At 38.0% G+C, this 14,533-nt stretch overlaps 1 protein-coding gene across 5 annotated transcripts in view; it reads right to left on the bottom strand.

Moving 5' to 3' along the window:
* Positions 1–576: 576 nt before the first annotated feature.
* The window catches only part of PARG (poly(ADP-ribose) glycohydrolase), a 130,519-nt gene continuing 116,562 nt past the window's right edge, over positions 577–14,533 (bottom strand). For all 5 annotated transcript variants that reach the window (XM_053207238.1, XM_053207235.1, XM_053207234.1 and 2 more), the window contains 2 exons: positions 4,979–5,107; positions 577–4,294 (listed from right to left, as the gene is read on the bottom strand). In XM_053207238.1, the coding sequence (XP_053063213.1) occupies positions 4,140–4,294; positions 4,979–5,107 (284 nt within the window). In that variant the 3' untranslated portion in view covers positions 577–4,139. The remainder of the gene's footprint in view (positions 4,295–4,978; positions 5,108–14,533) is intronic.

A 14,533-nucleotide genomic window follows, 5' to 3' on the forward strand; every position in this document is an offset into this window, starting at 1 on the left:
CATGCCAGTGACTAACTCTACATTCTTAACACCTAATGTGGAATAACAAATCTATACGTAAAAATTTTCACCAAATGCCTAAGACACACTCTACAATTTTAAGAGACTCTTCTTTTTTTTAGTGTTTATTTTTGGGAGGAGAGCCACAGAGAGAGTGAGTGCAAGCGGGGGAGGGGCAGAAAGAGAGGGGAAACAGAGGATCTAAAGCAGGCTCCACGCTGACAGTAGAGAGACCAATGTGGGACTCGAACTCACAAACTGTGAGATCATGACCTGAGCCAAGGTCATATACTCAACTGACTGAGCCACCCAGGTGCCCCCAATTTTAAGAGATTCTTAATAACAGAGAAAAAACTGAGGGTTGATGGAGGGAGGTGGGAGGGGATGGGCTAGATGGGTAGTAAAGAGGGTATTTGTGATGAGCACTGGGTGTTGTATGGAAGTGATGAATCACTGAATTCTACTCCTAAAACCAATATTGCACTGTATGCGAACTAAAATTTAAATAAAAAAATAAGAGCATGCACATGAACATCTTAAATGTAGCATAATTATTAGAGAAAAAAGAGGTAGTAACAAGGGGGTCAGAATTTCTTTATTCTCATCCTACAAAAATCATGTGAACAATAGCACAGAGCTCTCCTTATTCCCAAGTTCAAAATCATCATTACATGGTAACCCTATATTTAAAATAAACAGTCAGGAAAAATAAAACCAGTTATCAGGCAAACACACCAGTTTTGGATGTCTTGTATGGGAAACTTTCTCCTTTGGAGGTTCAGTAGATCTGTGTGGGAATCTGATGATGGGGGACAAAGGACACTGTCACAGGCACAGAGAACAGCGGTGGCTCAGTGGATTTTAGTAGTTTGTTCCAATAAGTATTCATTCGGACCCCCTTCCAGCCCCCAAACAAGAACAAGATTATATATTTGAACTCAAGTGCCAGCAATGGCTGGTCTTTCCCTTACCTCCAAAAACAACGGATTGGAGCAGATCCACAAGCCTGAAAGAAGAAAGTACAGGACTTCTAAACTTTACTTATCATTAAAGCAGACATACTAGGATTCAGGTTTTCCTTACATCAGAAAAAAGCCATAAACATGCAGCCACACAGATTGGAAAAGACCAAAAAAACAAAACAAAACAAAAAAAAACAAAACAAAATAAAAAACAACCAAAAAAAAAAAAACCAAAAAAAACAGGCGAGAATCTATACAACTGCTTCTCTTCCTGTTGAAGTTTTTAAGAACGCAACCCAGCTAATTTTTGCTCTATTGTATTCTTGCAGTGGGACAGCTTAATCAGTATTTGGTTTCCAAAGCAATAAATATTGGTTAAACACCTGGCAAGGCAATCATGAAGCCTGGTTAGATCTCCTCTCAATCTCCCTTTGAGTACCAATTTGGGTCTGCCTGCCCTTAATGTCACTTCAACCAGCAAGAAAAGAAATAATTCTCTCAGAGATATTTTAATGCACCCCACTGATAACGTCATTCATTATGAAGAATAACTTATAGTAGGAACTTGGTAGAGAACAACAGTGTCAGAGCCTTTGCTCAGTCAGGTCTCTGCCAGAGATGATAGAGTAAGTTTCCTTTCACAAAGAACTTCTGGAGGTTGAGATGATGGTATTCCCTAACCTCTGGGCATCTGTTAGTCCATTGGAAAAATGGCCTAAAATATGCAAAGCAACTAGCACAGTATGTTATTACATACAGTAATACATACAGGAGGTGCTCCATAAATGTTTCCTGGTCAACTATAAAGACTGAAATTTATTGAGTACCAACTATGTGCCAGACCCCACGAACACTTCTTTATATACACTATTCCCTAATAAGTGCTAATAGCCCATTTTCTAGATGAGTTAAATAAGGCTCAAATATTAAGTTTATTTAGAGAATTAGCAAGATACATGGCTAACACTGGAACCTAGTTTGTCTGATTTAAAATCTCAAATTTTTTCCATGACTCCGCATTGCTTCCTTAAACTGTTACTTCATTTCAATGAGCTAGACAGAAAGCATAAAGCAAGTGAGCTATATTAACAACATAAGAATTCTAAACTAAAAATACCATTTCATGCCTCAATAGATGAAAGGGAAGGTAAACAACATGAAGGAAACAATAAGCCCCTAATGAAAGAGAATAAAAAGGTGCAGTTAAATGTCTTAGAACAGACACACGTTAATTAGAAGTCTGATTTTTTTCCCTCTTTTTATAGAGGGCATTCCTCCTGCCTCAAAAAATGGACATTAGTTCTCTTCACGTTCCCTTTGATTAAATTGTCCCAATCCCCGAATGTACTGGGACAGAGTGGGCAGGTCTTCTTCTTTGAAGGCCCTCAAAAGAGTGAGGCACAGGTAGATGGCCAAGTCACTAAGCCCGTTCATCAATAAGAGTTGAGTCTTAGAGTCTATGTTCTGGAATATTAGGCTGGGTGGTCTTACCTGGATTTAATGATTTCTCTACCACATGAACCATCCTATACTGCTCCTGTATTGTTTTAAAGAACTGTTCACTTAGTCTTGGAGCTGGGTAAGAGGAAAATGATATGGAGACAGAAAAAAGAAATGAAATATAACTATGAATGCTTAAACAAAGCTCAGAATGGGTTGGGAAGGAAAGAGAAGACTTTAGCATCAGTAGAAATAAAGCCAGACACCTTGGATTTGGGGAGATGTTTAAAAATCTTAGTACCGTGGTAAAGAACTTCATTAATGACAAGTGGCTGCTGTCAGGTGCCAAATTCCAAATAAAAAGAGTTGCAGACATTGGCCACAGCCCCATATTTTCCTGCCAATACTGACACCAGGAGTTTGGACCATCCGCCAAAATTCCTTACTACTAGGATTGGACCTCCAATAGCGTTTTCTGACAGTTAACTATAAACTAGAACTTCAACAGTAATAGGTTAGAACTATTTTAGAAATATGAATAAGTGCTTTGTGATTAAACCCTACTCTCAAAACAGAATCGACTTTTATTGAAACCTCTGAAAGACATTATTATTTGTTTGCCACCAGCTTTAAATGGATACAACTGTAAATAAATGATTTTAAACAAAGCCCCTGATAAAGCCTAAACCTAATCATTTCCTATAATTCCAGTTTTATTTGGGTGTTATGTGCTTGCAAACAGACACACTTAAAGAACATATATTTATATACATATAAAATATAGATGATATGGGAGTTTCTGACAAATGATTTGTTAATGAAAATTTATTAACTATGTAATCATTGAATACCAGAGAAACTTTAATATATACAAATCGTGTGAGTTCTCAGTTCCTAAACTTTGGTTATATGAATATGCCTCAAGCACCAGAGAAAAAACAATAATTCTAATTTGAAAAGAAAAAAAATCCCAAGAAACAAAAAAAGCCTTCAACTCCCTTTGTTCTTTTCTTTTTAAAACGCCATTTGGGGAAACTCTTTTATTCTACATTTCCTTCCATCTTGGTCAGTTTCCAAAAAACAGTATTAATAAAAATTGAACAGGGAAAAAAGTATAGACAAACCATTTTAGATAAAGGTGATGTCTCAAAAGAACTATATCTGGAAATTATTCTGTCTTAAATACAAAATCGTTTTGACCTAGGAGATTTACATTATGTAACATGTATAAAAAAAATCCTCAACTCTTAATTTTCAAAATTCAAAAACTCGGGCAACACAATCTTAACAAGAGTTGGGGGTGAAAGGCTTACAGGGAGATCTTTAGCAAACCCAGTTAAAAAAGTTCTTGGTTTTCAACTTCTTCCCTGGCATCTGCTAGCTGCAGAGGCAATGTGCATAATATATAGGCATCAAAAGAGACCTGATGGACTGAGCACAACCCTTCATGGGATTTCACAGGAAATCTGATGGGCAAAAGAAAGAAAAGCTGAAGAATGAAGACTGAAATAGAAAAAAATGGAAACAAAATATATCTAAGCATACGTAAGTTAGGATGGAGGGGGCTTACATGTACAAACTGACAACTGCATATGTGTGGAAGGGACTGCATCCTTGCCCACAAACTGGATTATATACACATTTATATTAAATTAAGTCAGTTCGTATATTACACCTGACAATTCAAACAGGATGTTTCTGGTGAGAGGTGGAAGGAGGTTCTATTTACTCAGTTCCTCAGGCCCCAGTCCTCTGTCCTGGCTGGCTGGTGGTCTCTGTACAGGACTCCACGGCATGGTATATGAATGGATAAAGCTTGATGTCTGGTCCGGGGGTCGAACAGTTTCTGCATTCTTCGTTGTAATACCGTAGCAAGAGCTTATACACTTCTCCTGGAAAGTAAAGGCCAGACCAAAACCCCCATTAAGGTACAAAGATGGATAGAACTACTAAAGAGCACTCTAGTTTTCTCTTAATCTAAAAAACATATGCTCATTTTTGGCTTTTGAAAATAGAGTATGAATTTCATATGCCTGGAAGGCTTTCCTGACATAAAGTTAAAAAGAACAACAACACATAAGTGCCTTAAAGAAACTACTTATTAGTTCATGATTACAACAGGCTATACATGGTATAGGTATATGTGGTATTCGGCCACTTATCATTTTGGGAGTTTGTGGCAACTTTACTTCTACACTCAGCTCCCAGGGTAGCAAGGCCTTTCAGGTCCAGCTGAAATACAGAAATGAGCATGCTGTTATGTCTGATAAGTATGACTCAGAGTGAGACCTCTTAGACCTAGACTTACCTTCCTACAGTATCCCTCTTTTAGTTTTCTATATGCATAAAAGTAAAAATGGATACTAAGCACCGGTTTCTTGGCCTTATTTTAATAAGCTGACATACTCATTCAAGATTGCAGATGAAACTTTGCCAGAAAAGGATTCTGCAGACGTTGCCCATCTAAGACTTTGTCTGCCTTTCTCAAAGTCATACTTTTATTTTTTCTTATCCACTTATCCTGGATGGTGGACAATCTATCTAGACACCAAGTGTCAAGACTATCTCCTACTTACCAACGGTTAGTTTCCTTTCAGTAAGGAAAGTGTGCATGTTGTAAATGTCTCTCATCAATTCTGAGTCCCCAAAGGTGAAATAAACCACATCTCGCTCAGCTACAGCAGCTGCCATTATCTGTATTAAGGCTGTAGCAAAGAGAAAAAAACACAGCTATGTTATGACACTTTCCACCAAGACACATTTAGTTCTTTCAACCAGCTAAATTATAGCTAGTGTCCCATAGCTTTATCCTGAATTAAAGATTTATAAACCTAATATAATATACACATTATTAGAAATGGCAAATACAGATGGGTATAAATCATCTATCATGTGACTTTTCAGATATGCTGCTGAGAATATCATGAAGCCACAGGATTCCCACACAAGCACCTTTGTGGGGAAATAAATAAGGGAAGGTGCATCTAAGGCAGCACAATCAAGGCACTAAGTTGGTTGTATTTTTTTTTTTCTTCTTATGTTAATCTGGAACTAAACTTTTTGTTTGCTGGCTTGATTTATTTTGTCTTATTACATAGTCACCAGTCTTTTGTATCAGATGAGTCTCTGTGAATTTTCCTGACCAATGCACTTGGGAGGTTCTAATGCTCTCATTAACCCTATAGCAAGCATTCTCAAAATGGGTTAGAGAGCACACCCTCATCCCTCCTGCACTCCCAATTACTACAGCAGAGAGGGAATGTTCCTGAAAACATTGAACAGTAACTCTACTTACTGCTGGAATGGGACATTCATTGAGAACCACTGTCCCTAGGAATCAGAGTTATAAATCACTGAGCCTGAAATATATTCCTAAAAATTAATTTCCTTTATTACCTTAATCTCAATAGACAAAATTTATTTTATTTTTCATTTAAAAAATTTTGAAGACTTTACTAATTTTAATTCCAGTATATTTAACAGATAGCATACAATATAGTGATTCATCAGTTCCATATATTACTCACTGTTCATCAAGATAAGTGTACTCTTGGGGTACCTGGGTGACTCAGTTAAGCGTCCAACTCTCTTTTTAAAAATTTTTTTTAATGTTTATTTTAGAGAGAGAGAGAGAGAGAGAGAGCGCGAGCAGAGAGGAGAGGGAGACACAGAATCTTAAACAGGCTGTCAGCACAGCTGAGCCACCCAGGCACCCCTAATCATCCAACTTTTGATATTAACTCAGGTTGTAATCTTGTGGTTATGAAATCAAGCCCCGCACTGGGATCCACTCTGAACTTGGGAGTCTGCTCAGGACTCTCTCTCTCCCATTCCCTCTACCTGTCCCTGACTCGCACTTTCTCTCAAAATAAATAAACTTTTGAAAAAAAAGAGGGGAGCTTGGGTGGCTCAGTCAGTTAAGTGTCCACCTCTTGATTTCGGCTCAGGTCATGATCTCGCGGTTTGTGAGACTGAGCCCCACATCAGGCCCTGTGCTGACAGCGGCATAGCCTGCTTGGGATTCTCTCTCTCTTAAAATAAATAAACTTAAAAAAAGAAAGATAACTGTACTCTTAATCCCCTTCACCTATTTCACCCAACCTCCTCCCACTACCCCTCTGATAACAATCAGTTTATCCTCTATAATTAAGAGTCTGTGTTTTGGTTTGTCCCTTTTTTCCTCTTTGTTTTATTTCTTAAATTCCACATAAGAGTGAAATTATATGATATCTGTCTTTCTTGACTGGCTTATTTTGCTTAGCATTATACTCTATAGATCCAACCACGTTGCTGCAAATGGCAACATTTCATTCTTTTTATTTAATGGCTGAATAATATTATAAATATATACATACATACATATACATATACATCTTCTTTACCTAGGATACTTGGGCTGTTTCCATAGTTTGGCTATTATAAATAATGCTGCAAAAAACATAGGGATGCATATATACCTTTGAATTAGTGCTTCCGTATTTTTTGGGTAAATAACCAGTACTGTAATCACTGGATCGTATGTTGTTCTATTTTTAATTTTTTGAGGAACCTCCATACTGTCTTCCACAGTGCCCATACTAGTTTGCGTTCCCACCAACAGTGCATGAGGGTTCCTTTTCCTCCACATTTTCACCAACACTTGTTTGTTTTTTATTTTAGCTGTTCAGACAGATGTGAGGTGATATCTTACTGTGGTTTTTATTTGTGTTTCCCTGATGATGGGTAATGTTGAGCATCTTTTTATGTGTCTTTTGGCCATCTGAAGGTCTTTGGAGAAACGTCAATAGACAAAATGTATTTTAAATAACAGTAAAACTGAATATAGGTATAATAAATGCTTTTCACAAGTTACATATTTTTTCCTTCATAAAAGGGGAGATGGGAATCAAACTAAAACATTTTGGAAAACAACTTCTGTAGTTTTGATTTTTGAGAGTATGTTAAAATTCTTATATTAAAAAAAAAATTAAAACAATAGGAATGGGAATGGAAAGGAGCCTATAACTGCAAACAAACAAAAACAAATTAGCCTCATTTTATTTCAAAAGAATAACATAACTTCACTGAAGGGAAAATAGAAAGGAAAGGATGGAAAAAAGAAATAACTAATCCAAGTAACTTATGAACATAATATATGACTAATATACTGTCAGTCTTGGGCAAGGAGAAAAGAATTACAAACAAATCCCAATTCTTTTTACTAGGTTTGCTTACCATAGTAGTTCAAGCAAAACAATTTTGAAACTAGTTTTGAATATATTACAGGATTGAGCAAATGAGTAAATGTGTTGATAGTGTTGGGAGCTGGGGTCCTTACCATGACAGAGGGGACACACAGACATGGAATATGGGAAGACAAAAGTAACTGTGGAGATGGATTGAAACAGAAGGCACTACTGTGTACTCACAGACTTGCAAAATACATACATTTGTGTGTGTGTGTGTGTGCATTCTTAGCCTTGTCTGCTAAAATGCTTTAAAAGAAGACACCCCAGCGGCAATGAGCACATCTAGTGCCCAGATATTGATCTCTAATACCATTCCCCTTTAATTTTTTTAATACTTATTTTTGAGAGAGAGAGAGAGAGCGAGCACTCATGACTTGGGGGGGTGGATCAGAGACAGAGAGGAAGACACAGAATCTGACACAGACTCCACGTTCTGAGCTGTCAGCACAGAGCCTGATGCAGTGCTTGAAATTATGAACCACAAGATCATGACCTGAGCTGAAGTTGGATGCTTAACAGACTGAGCCAGCCAGGCACCCCTTTAAAAGAAGACAGCCCAGCAGCATTGAGCACATCTAGTGCCCAGATCTTTGTCTCTAATACCATTCCCCCTTTAAAGGAGCTGGATTCTTCAGGGAAATGCCTGATTCCATGGTTAGGACAGGATAGGTACAAGATAAGCCCAGGATATTTTGTTGTACCAGAAAGTAAAGAAAGTGATCAGGATACAGGAGTCAGTTTGAAGGAGTTCCCACCAGCCAAATCTGGACAAGCTAGGCACCAAAATATTAAGTATAGTAAATAAATTGCAAACCACTGAAAAAGTATGAATTCTTGAGTCCACATGTAATAAATAGATAATATATAATAAATAAATGGAGAAAAAGAATGAGGGGCTCTTGCTCACTGGAGAACGTCAAAGATTAAATGGTAAGCATGGAGGAAGTGATAGCACAGGATAATCCTCCTTTGCAACCATCATGGTAAAGATTGAATCAGGCAAAAATCAGTAAAGAATACCAAATCTAATGGAAATTTTGTCTTAAAGCGTCTTCCCACAAATTGCTTATTAGCTACAAGGGAGAGGAAAAAACTCAGTATCTGTACAGTGGAGAAATCAGACAACACCTTGACTGGGTAATCAAAAATAGCATCACCAATGGGGTCAGATGGCCATCAGGTGCCTCTATCACCTATGCAGTGCTCTGACTGAGAATGTATAACCTCAACCTAATTATGAGGAAACCGCAAACTCTTTATTTTTTATTCTTTAATTCTTTTATTCTTTAAATATGTCAATGTCATAAAAGACAAAGAAAGACTGTAGAAATACTCCGAATTCAAAAAGAGGCTAAAAGACATGACAACTGAAGGCAATACCTGACCCTGGACCCTGTATTGGAGGGCAAGAAGGATATAAAGGGTTTTTACGAGGGCACCTGACAGAATTGGAACAAAGATGACAGAGTAGATAAAAATATTCTATCAATGTTCATTTATGAGTTTAATAACTGTAATGTGTTTATATAAGAAAATATTTTATTCTTAGGAAACACACACTGAAGAATTTAGGAAAAGGAGCATAAAGTACATAAATAACTTAAGCGCAAATGGTTAAGAAAAATTATGCATGTATTCATATATATAAACGTCCATATATGTACACACACACACAGGGGTATTTATTTTTCCTTTCGTAACTTTGTAAATATGAAACTATGCTCAAATAAAAAGTTTTAAGAATTATGTAAGAAGGAAAAATATATTTAAGTTGAACTAGTAAACTTGACATAGTTGAGTATTCCCAAATTTGGGAAAGAATCTAAGACTTTATAATACACGTGAGATTCTAAAACACCAAAGTATTTCCTAATTTCCAAACTAATATTTATTGAGTATCCACAACGTGAGGTACCATTACTAGGCCTCATTAATCTTGGAGTATTGAAAGTAATTAATCTCAAATAGAGATAAGTTTTAATTAAAACTACTCAACCAATTTATGCATATGTTAAATCTTCGGTACACTCAATTTTAAAAGGTTCCTAAATAACCTAAACTACATATAAAAATGGAAAAATGAATTGTCATTTTCCTCTACCATGAAGTGAATGAAAATTTGGCTTTAAGTATTTCCTATTTAAAAAAAGAGAGAGAGATCCAAAGAAAAACACTTCTAGTCTTATTTTCTCCTTATATACAGAAATACTAGATCACTGGTCATTTGACACTTAAGAAAATGAAATATGAATAAAAAAACTTTCACAATTTATCTCCCTATAGAATTTATTTTAAAAATGCTGGAGCTAAGCTTGACAGAGCTACAAAAAAAAAAAGGCCAGATCATGGGGCGCCTGGGTGGCTCAGTCGGTTGAGCGTCCGACTTCGGCTCAGGTCATGATCTCACAGCTCGTGAGTTTGAGCCCCGTTTCAGGCTCTATGCTGTCAGCTCAGAGCATGGAGCCTGCTTCAGATTCTGTGTCTCCCTCTCTCTCTCTGCCCCTAACCTACTCACATTCTGGCTCTGTCTCTCTCAAAAATAAACAAACATTAAAAAAAAAAAAAAAGGCCAGATCTTAATAACAGAAACCAATTCTCACCACATTTTTGGTTTCACATCCATTTCTATTTGGGTACACACTGCAATCTGAGCATGTGCCAGACAGTTTGGGACTACAGACTGGAGACCTGAGTTCAGTCCTTACCCATCTGCTAGCTATCTAGGATCTATGACTTTGGTCAACTCACTTAACTCCCTTGCCTGCATTTTTCCCAGCTATGCTATGAAGGAGTTAGATCAGACGATCCCTAAAGACTCTTTCAGAGTGTAGAATTCCATAATCCCTGCTATAATTTTTCTCCTTGCACTGGATATTAGACTATAAATACACAAGTGAAATTTTCAGAAATATAATCTTGACTCTATATATCAGTAATCACTAACAAAAGATAATTTTAAACAGAACTGTTTTCAGACCTTATTATGTACAACATCCTCAGGAACTTTGCAAATCTAAATAATTAAGTCTCATGATTTAGGTGAATTCTCTTGCATCACAAGTTAGATGAGAATAAATCACAAATCTAATAGGGTATGTGGACTGATTCCAAGTATGTTATAAAAGCATCAAATTCTAACTTCAAGCACAACTAGGTGCCAAAATAATCACTTAAATTAACCTGCAGGGAGCTGGGTTTTAATTTTCTTTTTGGCATCAATGTTAAGCTATGAAGAAAATTCAAATAAATATAAATGACATCAAAAAGCAATTCATAAGGTCCTCTTGCAACAAATGAACCAAACCAAAAATGAGTAAAATGATGGATATGCATACCACAGGTGTGGTTTGAGGCCATCAGCATGTAATATTAGTAACAACTGCTACCACCAAGTTCTTAAGCATGCTGAATGGTTCTAGAAGCTTTAAAAAGCACAAACTCAAGACTTACAAGAATTAACTCAGTTAATCCTTACAAAATCTGAATAAGGTAAATGTAAGTATTACGTCCATTTTGAAAATAAGGCAATATAGGTATCAAAAGGTTTAAGCAGTTTGTCTAGGGTCACAGACCAAAAAGCAGTGGATCTGAGGGTTGAACCCTGGCAGTCTTGACTCAGACGCACTCCCTCAACCCCTACTCTGCAAACCTGTCATGCCAAGTCATTCTGCTCTACTCCAAGCAACATACCATGTGCCAGTCCGAAGAATTTCCTCATGTTGTTTACATTATTTAAATGCATGCTGGCAAATAAACCAAATAGTATAGATTTGAAAGTGTTGCTGATGTTTTTCTAATGAAACCCAAGGTGTTTTTTGTGCTCTCACACCCAGTTACGCTGAAAGCTCATGGCTTTTTGCTCACTCTTCTCAGCCAACTCTTATTCTGTAGTTGGGGTCTTGTTCTCTGGCTACTGTTTTTAATCAACATCACCGGCAACTTCCACCTCCCCCCCCCCCCCCCCGCCACGTGAATATTACTAAAGGCCCCATCGTTGATCCTTCCACCTGCTTTAAATGCACTCTCTCGGGGTGCCCGGGTGGCTCAGTCGGTTAAGCGTCCGACTTCAGCTGAGGTCATGATCTCGCGCTCCATGAGTTCGAGCCCTGCATCGGGCTCTGGGCTGATGGCTCAGAGCCTGGAGCCTGCTTCCGATTCTGTGTCTCCCTCTCTTTCTGCCCCTCCCCTGTTCATGCTCTGTCTCTCTCTGTCTCAAAAATAAATAAAAACGTTAAAAAAAAAATTAAAAAAAAAATAAATGCACTCTCTCTTCAAGAATTCAACCATCTCTAGAATGGCAAATCCCAAATCCAGATCCAGATTCAGAATTTGTGGCCAATGAAGATTAAACAGCAAGAGTGCAGACACTGGGGCCTAGGGCATCAACCCTGGTTTGTATCCTAACATTGCTGCATGCTATCCTTGTGACATTGGGCTACTTACCTCTCTCTGCCTTGACTATTTCACCTATAAAGATAAAAATAAAGCTTACCTAATACATTGTTATGAGCTAATATATGTAAGGAAAGCACTTAGTATAACAATTTCTGGAACATAGAATGTTTGTAGACATTCTCAACTAACAACAACGATACAACAACACCACACTGGTTTTTCCGAAAGGCTAAATGTGAATTTTGATTCTGACTCCTACTAGGTCTCTCTTTGGGCTTTTTTACTAGCCTCTTTTTGAACCTTGGTTTCCTTATCTTAAAAATGTGGCTACAAATTGAAGGGTAACCATGCAAACTAAAGGAGAGAATGTAGTCTTTGTTAAACATGGCTGATCATCAGTATCTCCCAGACAGTTAAAATTTCCCAAAGCCATTTCCCAGATCTACTAACTAAGTGGCCTCTGAGGTGCTGATGACAACCATTCCACTCACTCTAGACACCTTGAATGCATTATCATATACAAGACCCCATTCTAGACACTGGGCCCACAGAAGAGGACAATGTAGAAGTGTTAAGAAAGGAATATTCTTATTCAAGTGTGTAAGAGCAAAAGGCTGAGAAAGAAATGGAGTATGGTGTGTTCTGACAGAAGGAAGCAAGGTGATAAGAAGCCTGTGGTAAGAAAAACTGAACTGAACTGGCCCATATTTCTATTCTAACCTTCCATTTTTTTATTGACAGTCACCTCTTCCCCAGTTCTACAAAAAGACCTCCCACAAACCCCAGCCAGAGGGATAGGCTGGGTCAATGATAGCATGGTAGAAAATGATTTCTCAGAACTGTCCAGGTTCCTATCTTTTCTAGATCAATGATTTTTCTGGAGTTTAGCTATCTTGATTCCAAAATAGCAAAACAACCAGTAAACACATTATTTAAGTTTGGTGTCAATGGGATATAAGGTATGAAGGAAAATAAATTTACAAAAAGTTTCTATAATTTCAGAGAAATTTTCATTTAATATAAATATGCAATAAAAATCAACTGAGGGGCACCTGGGTGGCTTAGTCGGTTAGGCGTTTGACTTCGGCTCAGGTAATGATCTCACGGCTTATGGGTTTGAGCCCCGCATCAGGCTCTGTGCTGATAGCTCGGAGCCTGGAGCCTGCTTCGGATTCTGTGTCTCCCTCTCTCTCTCTGCCTCTCCCCGGCTTGTGTTCTCTCTCTCTCAATAATAAATAAACTTAAAAAAATAAAAAAAAAAAATCAACTGAAAAATTTCTGAATCTCACTGGGCATGTGACCAGTGTTTACTGACTTGCTGACTACAAGGATTTGGTTCAAGAGATAGGAAAGTGATCTAAGTTGGCCCAATTTTTAAATGGAGGAGTTCTCCTTTCCACTAGGGTCACTCAAGTTGCAGTACTGTAAACCTGGAACTGTTTGGTCTCCAGCTCCTGCCATGGAGAGATAACCAATGGAAATAGAAGAGAATGAAGCTATCATCTTCAGAGAAGCAGGCATTGGAGAAACCAACACACAAGAGGAAGTGTCTGATCCTAGGATCCAGTAATCCCTGAGGCCAAATCTACCCAGTCTTTCTCTGCCATATCAGTAGACAGTGGCCATTCAGGCTTAAGTGATTAGGTAGATTAGCATATCTTAAAACTAAAGAATCCTAATACAGAACTTGGTTGCAGTGTTGGCAGTTGGGTATAGGTAGGACAGGAAGGAGGATCTTTGTGGAATAGTTAACACTAGAGTGCTGTCTTTTTTTTTTTTTTTTTTAATGTTTATTTATTTTTGAGAGAGACAGAGACAGAATGCGAGTAGGGAAGGGGCAGAGAGAGAGGGAGGCAGAGAATCCGAAGCAGGCTCCAGGCTCTGAGCTGTCAGCACACGGGGCTCAAACCCACAAGCTGTGAGATCATGATCTGAGCCGAAGTCAGACGCTCACCCAACTGAGCTACCCAGGTGCCCCAGTCTTTTTTTTTCATTTTAAATATGTATTCATTTTTGTGAGATGGAGAGAGACAGCGCTACCAGGGGAGGGGCAGAGAGAGGGAGACACAGAATCTGAAGCAGGCTCCAGGCTCCAAGCTGTCAGCCCAGACCCTGATGCAGGGTTTGAACCCACGAACCTCGAGATCATGACCTGAGCCGAAGTCGGACACTTAACCGACTGAGCCACTCAAGCACCCCTAGAGTGCAGTCTTAAAGGAATACAGGGAATTAGGCAGATGCTAACAGGCAATTTCAGAAGAATGTGCAAAACCCTAGATTAATGAAAGGCATACAGGGTTGTTGAATAAATTTGTTAAAGAGAAATTCCTTGAGCATATTTTACTTGCAAATCACTTTTAGGTAGCTAAGGTAGGGAATGGGTATAGAAAAGAAAATACACAGGAGTACAACATCAAGATACCTTTAATTACAGTAAACTAGCAAAGGCATAATTTTCTCAAGTCAGGTAACACAGTATGGAGAGATATAAAAAATAAACATTGAAGG

Source organism: Acinonyx jubatus, chromosome D2 (assembly GCF_027475565.1).
Source record: "Acinonyx jubatus isolate Ajub_Pintada_27869175 chromosome D2, VMU_Ajub_asm_v1.0, whole genome shotgun sequence".
Classification (NCBI taxonomy): Eukaryota; Metazoa; Chordata; class Mammalia; order Carnivora; family Felidae; genus Acinonyx; species Acinonyx jubatus.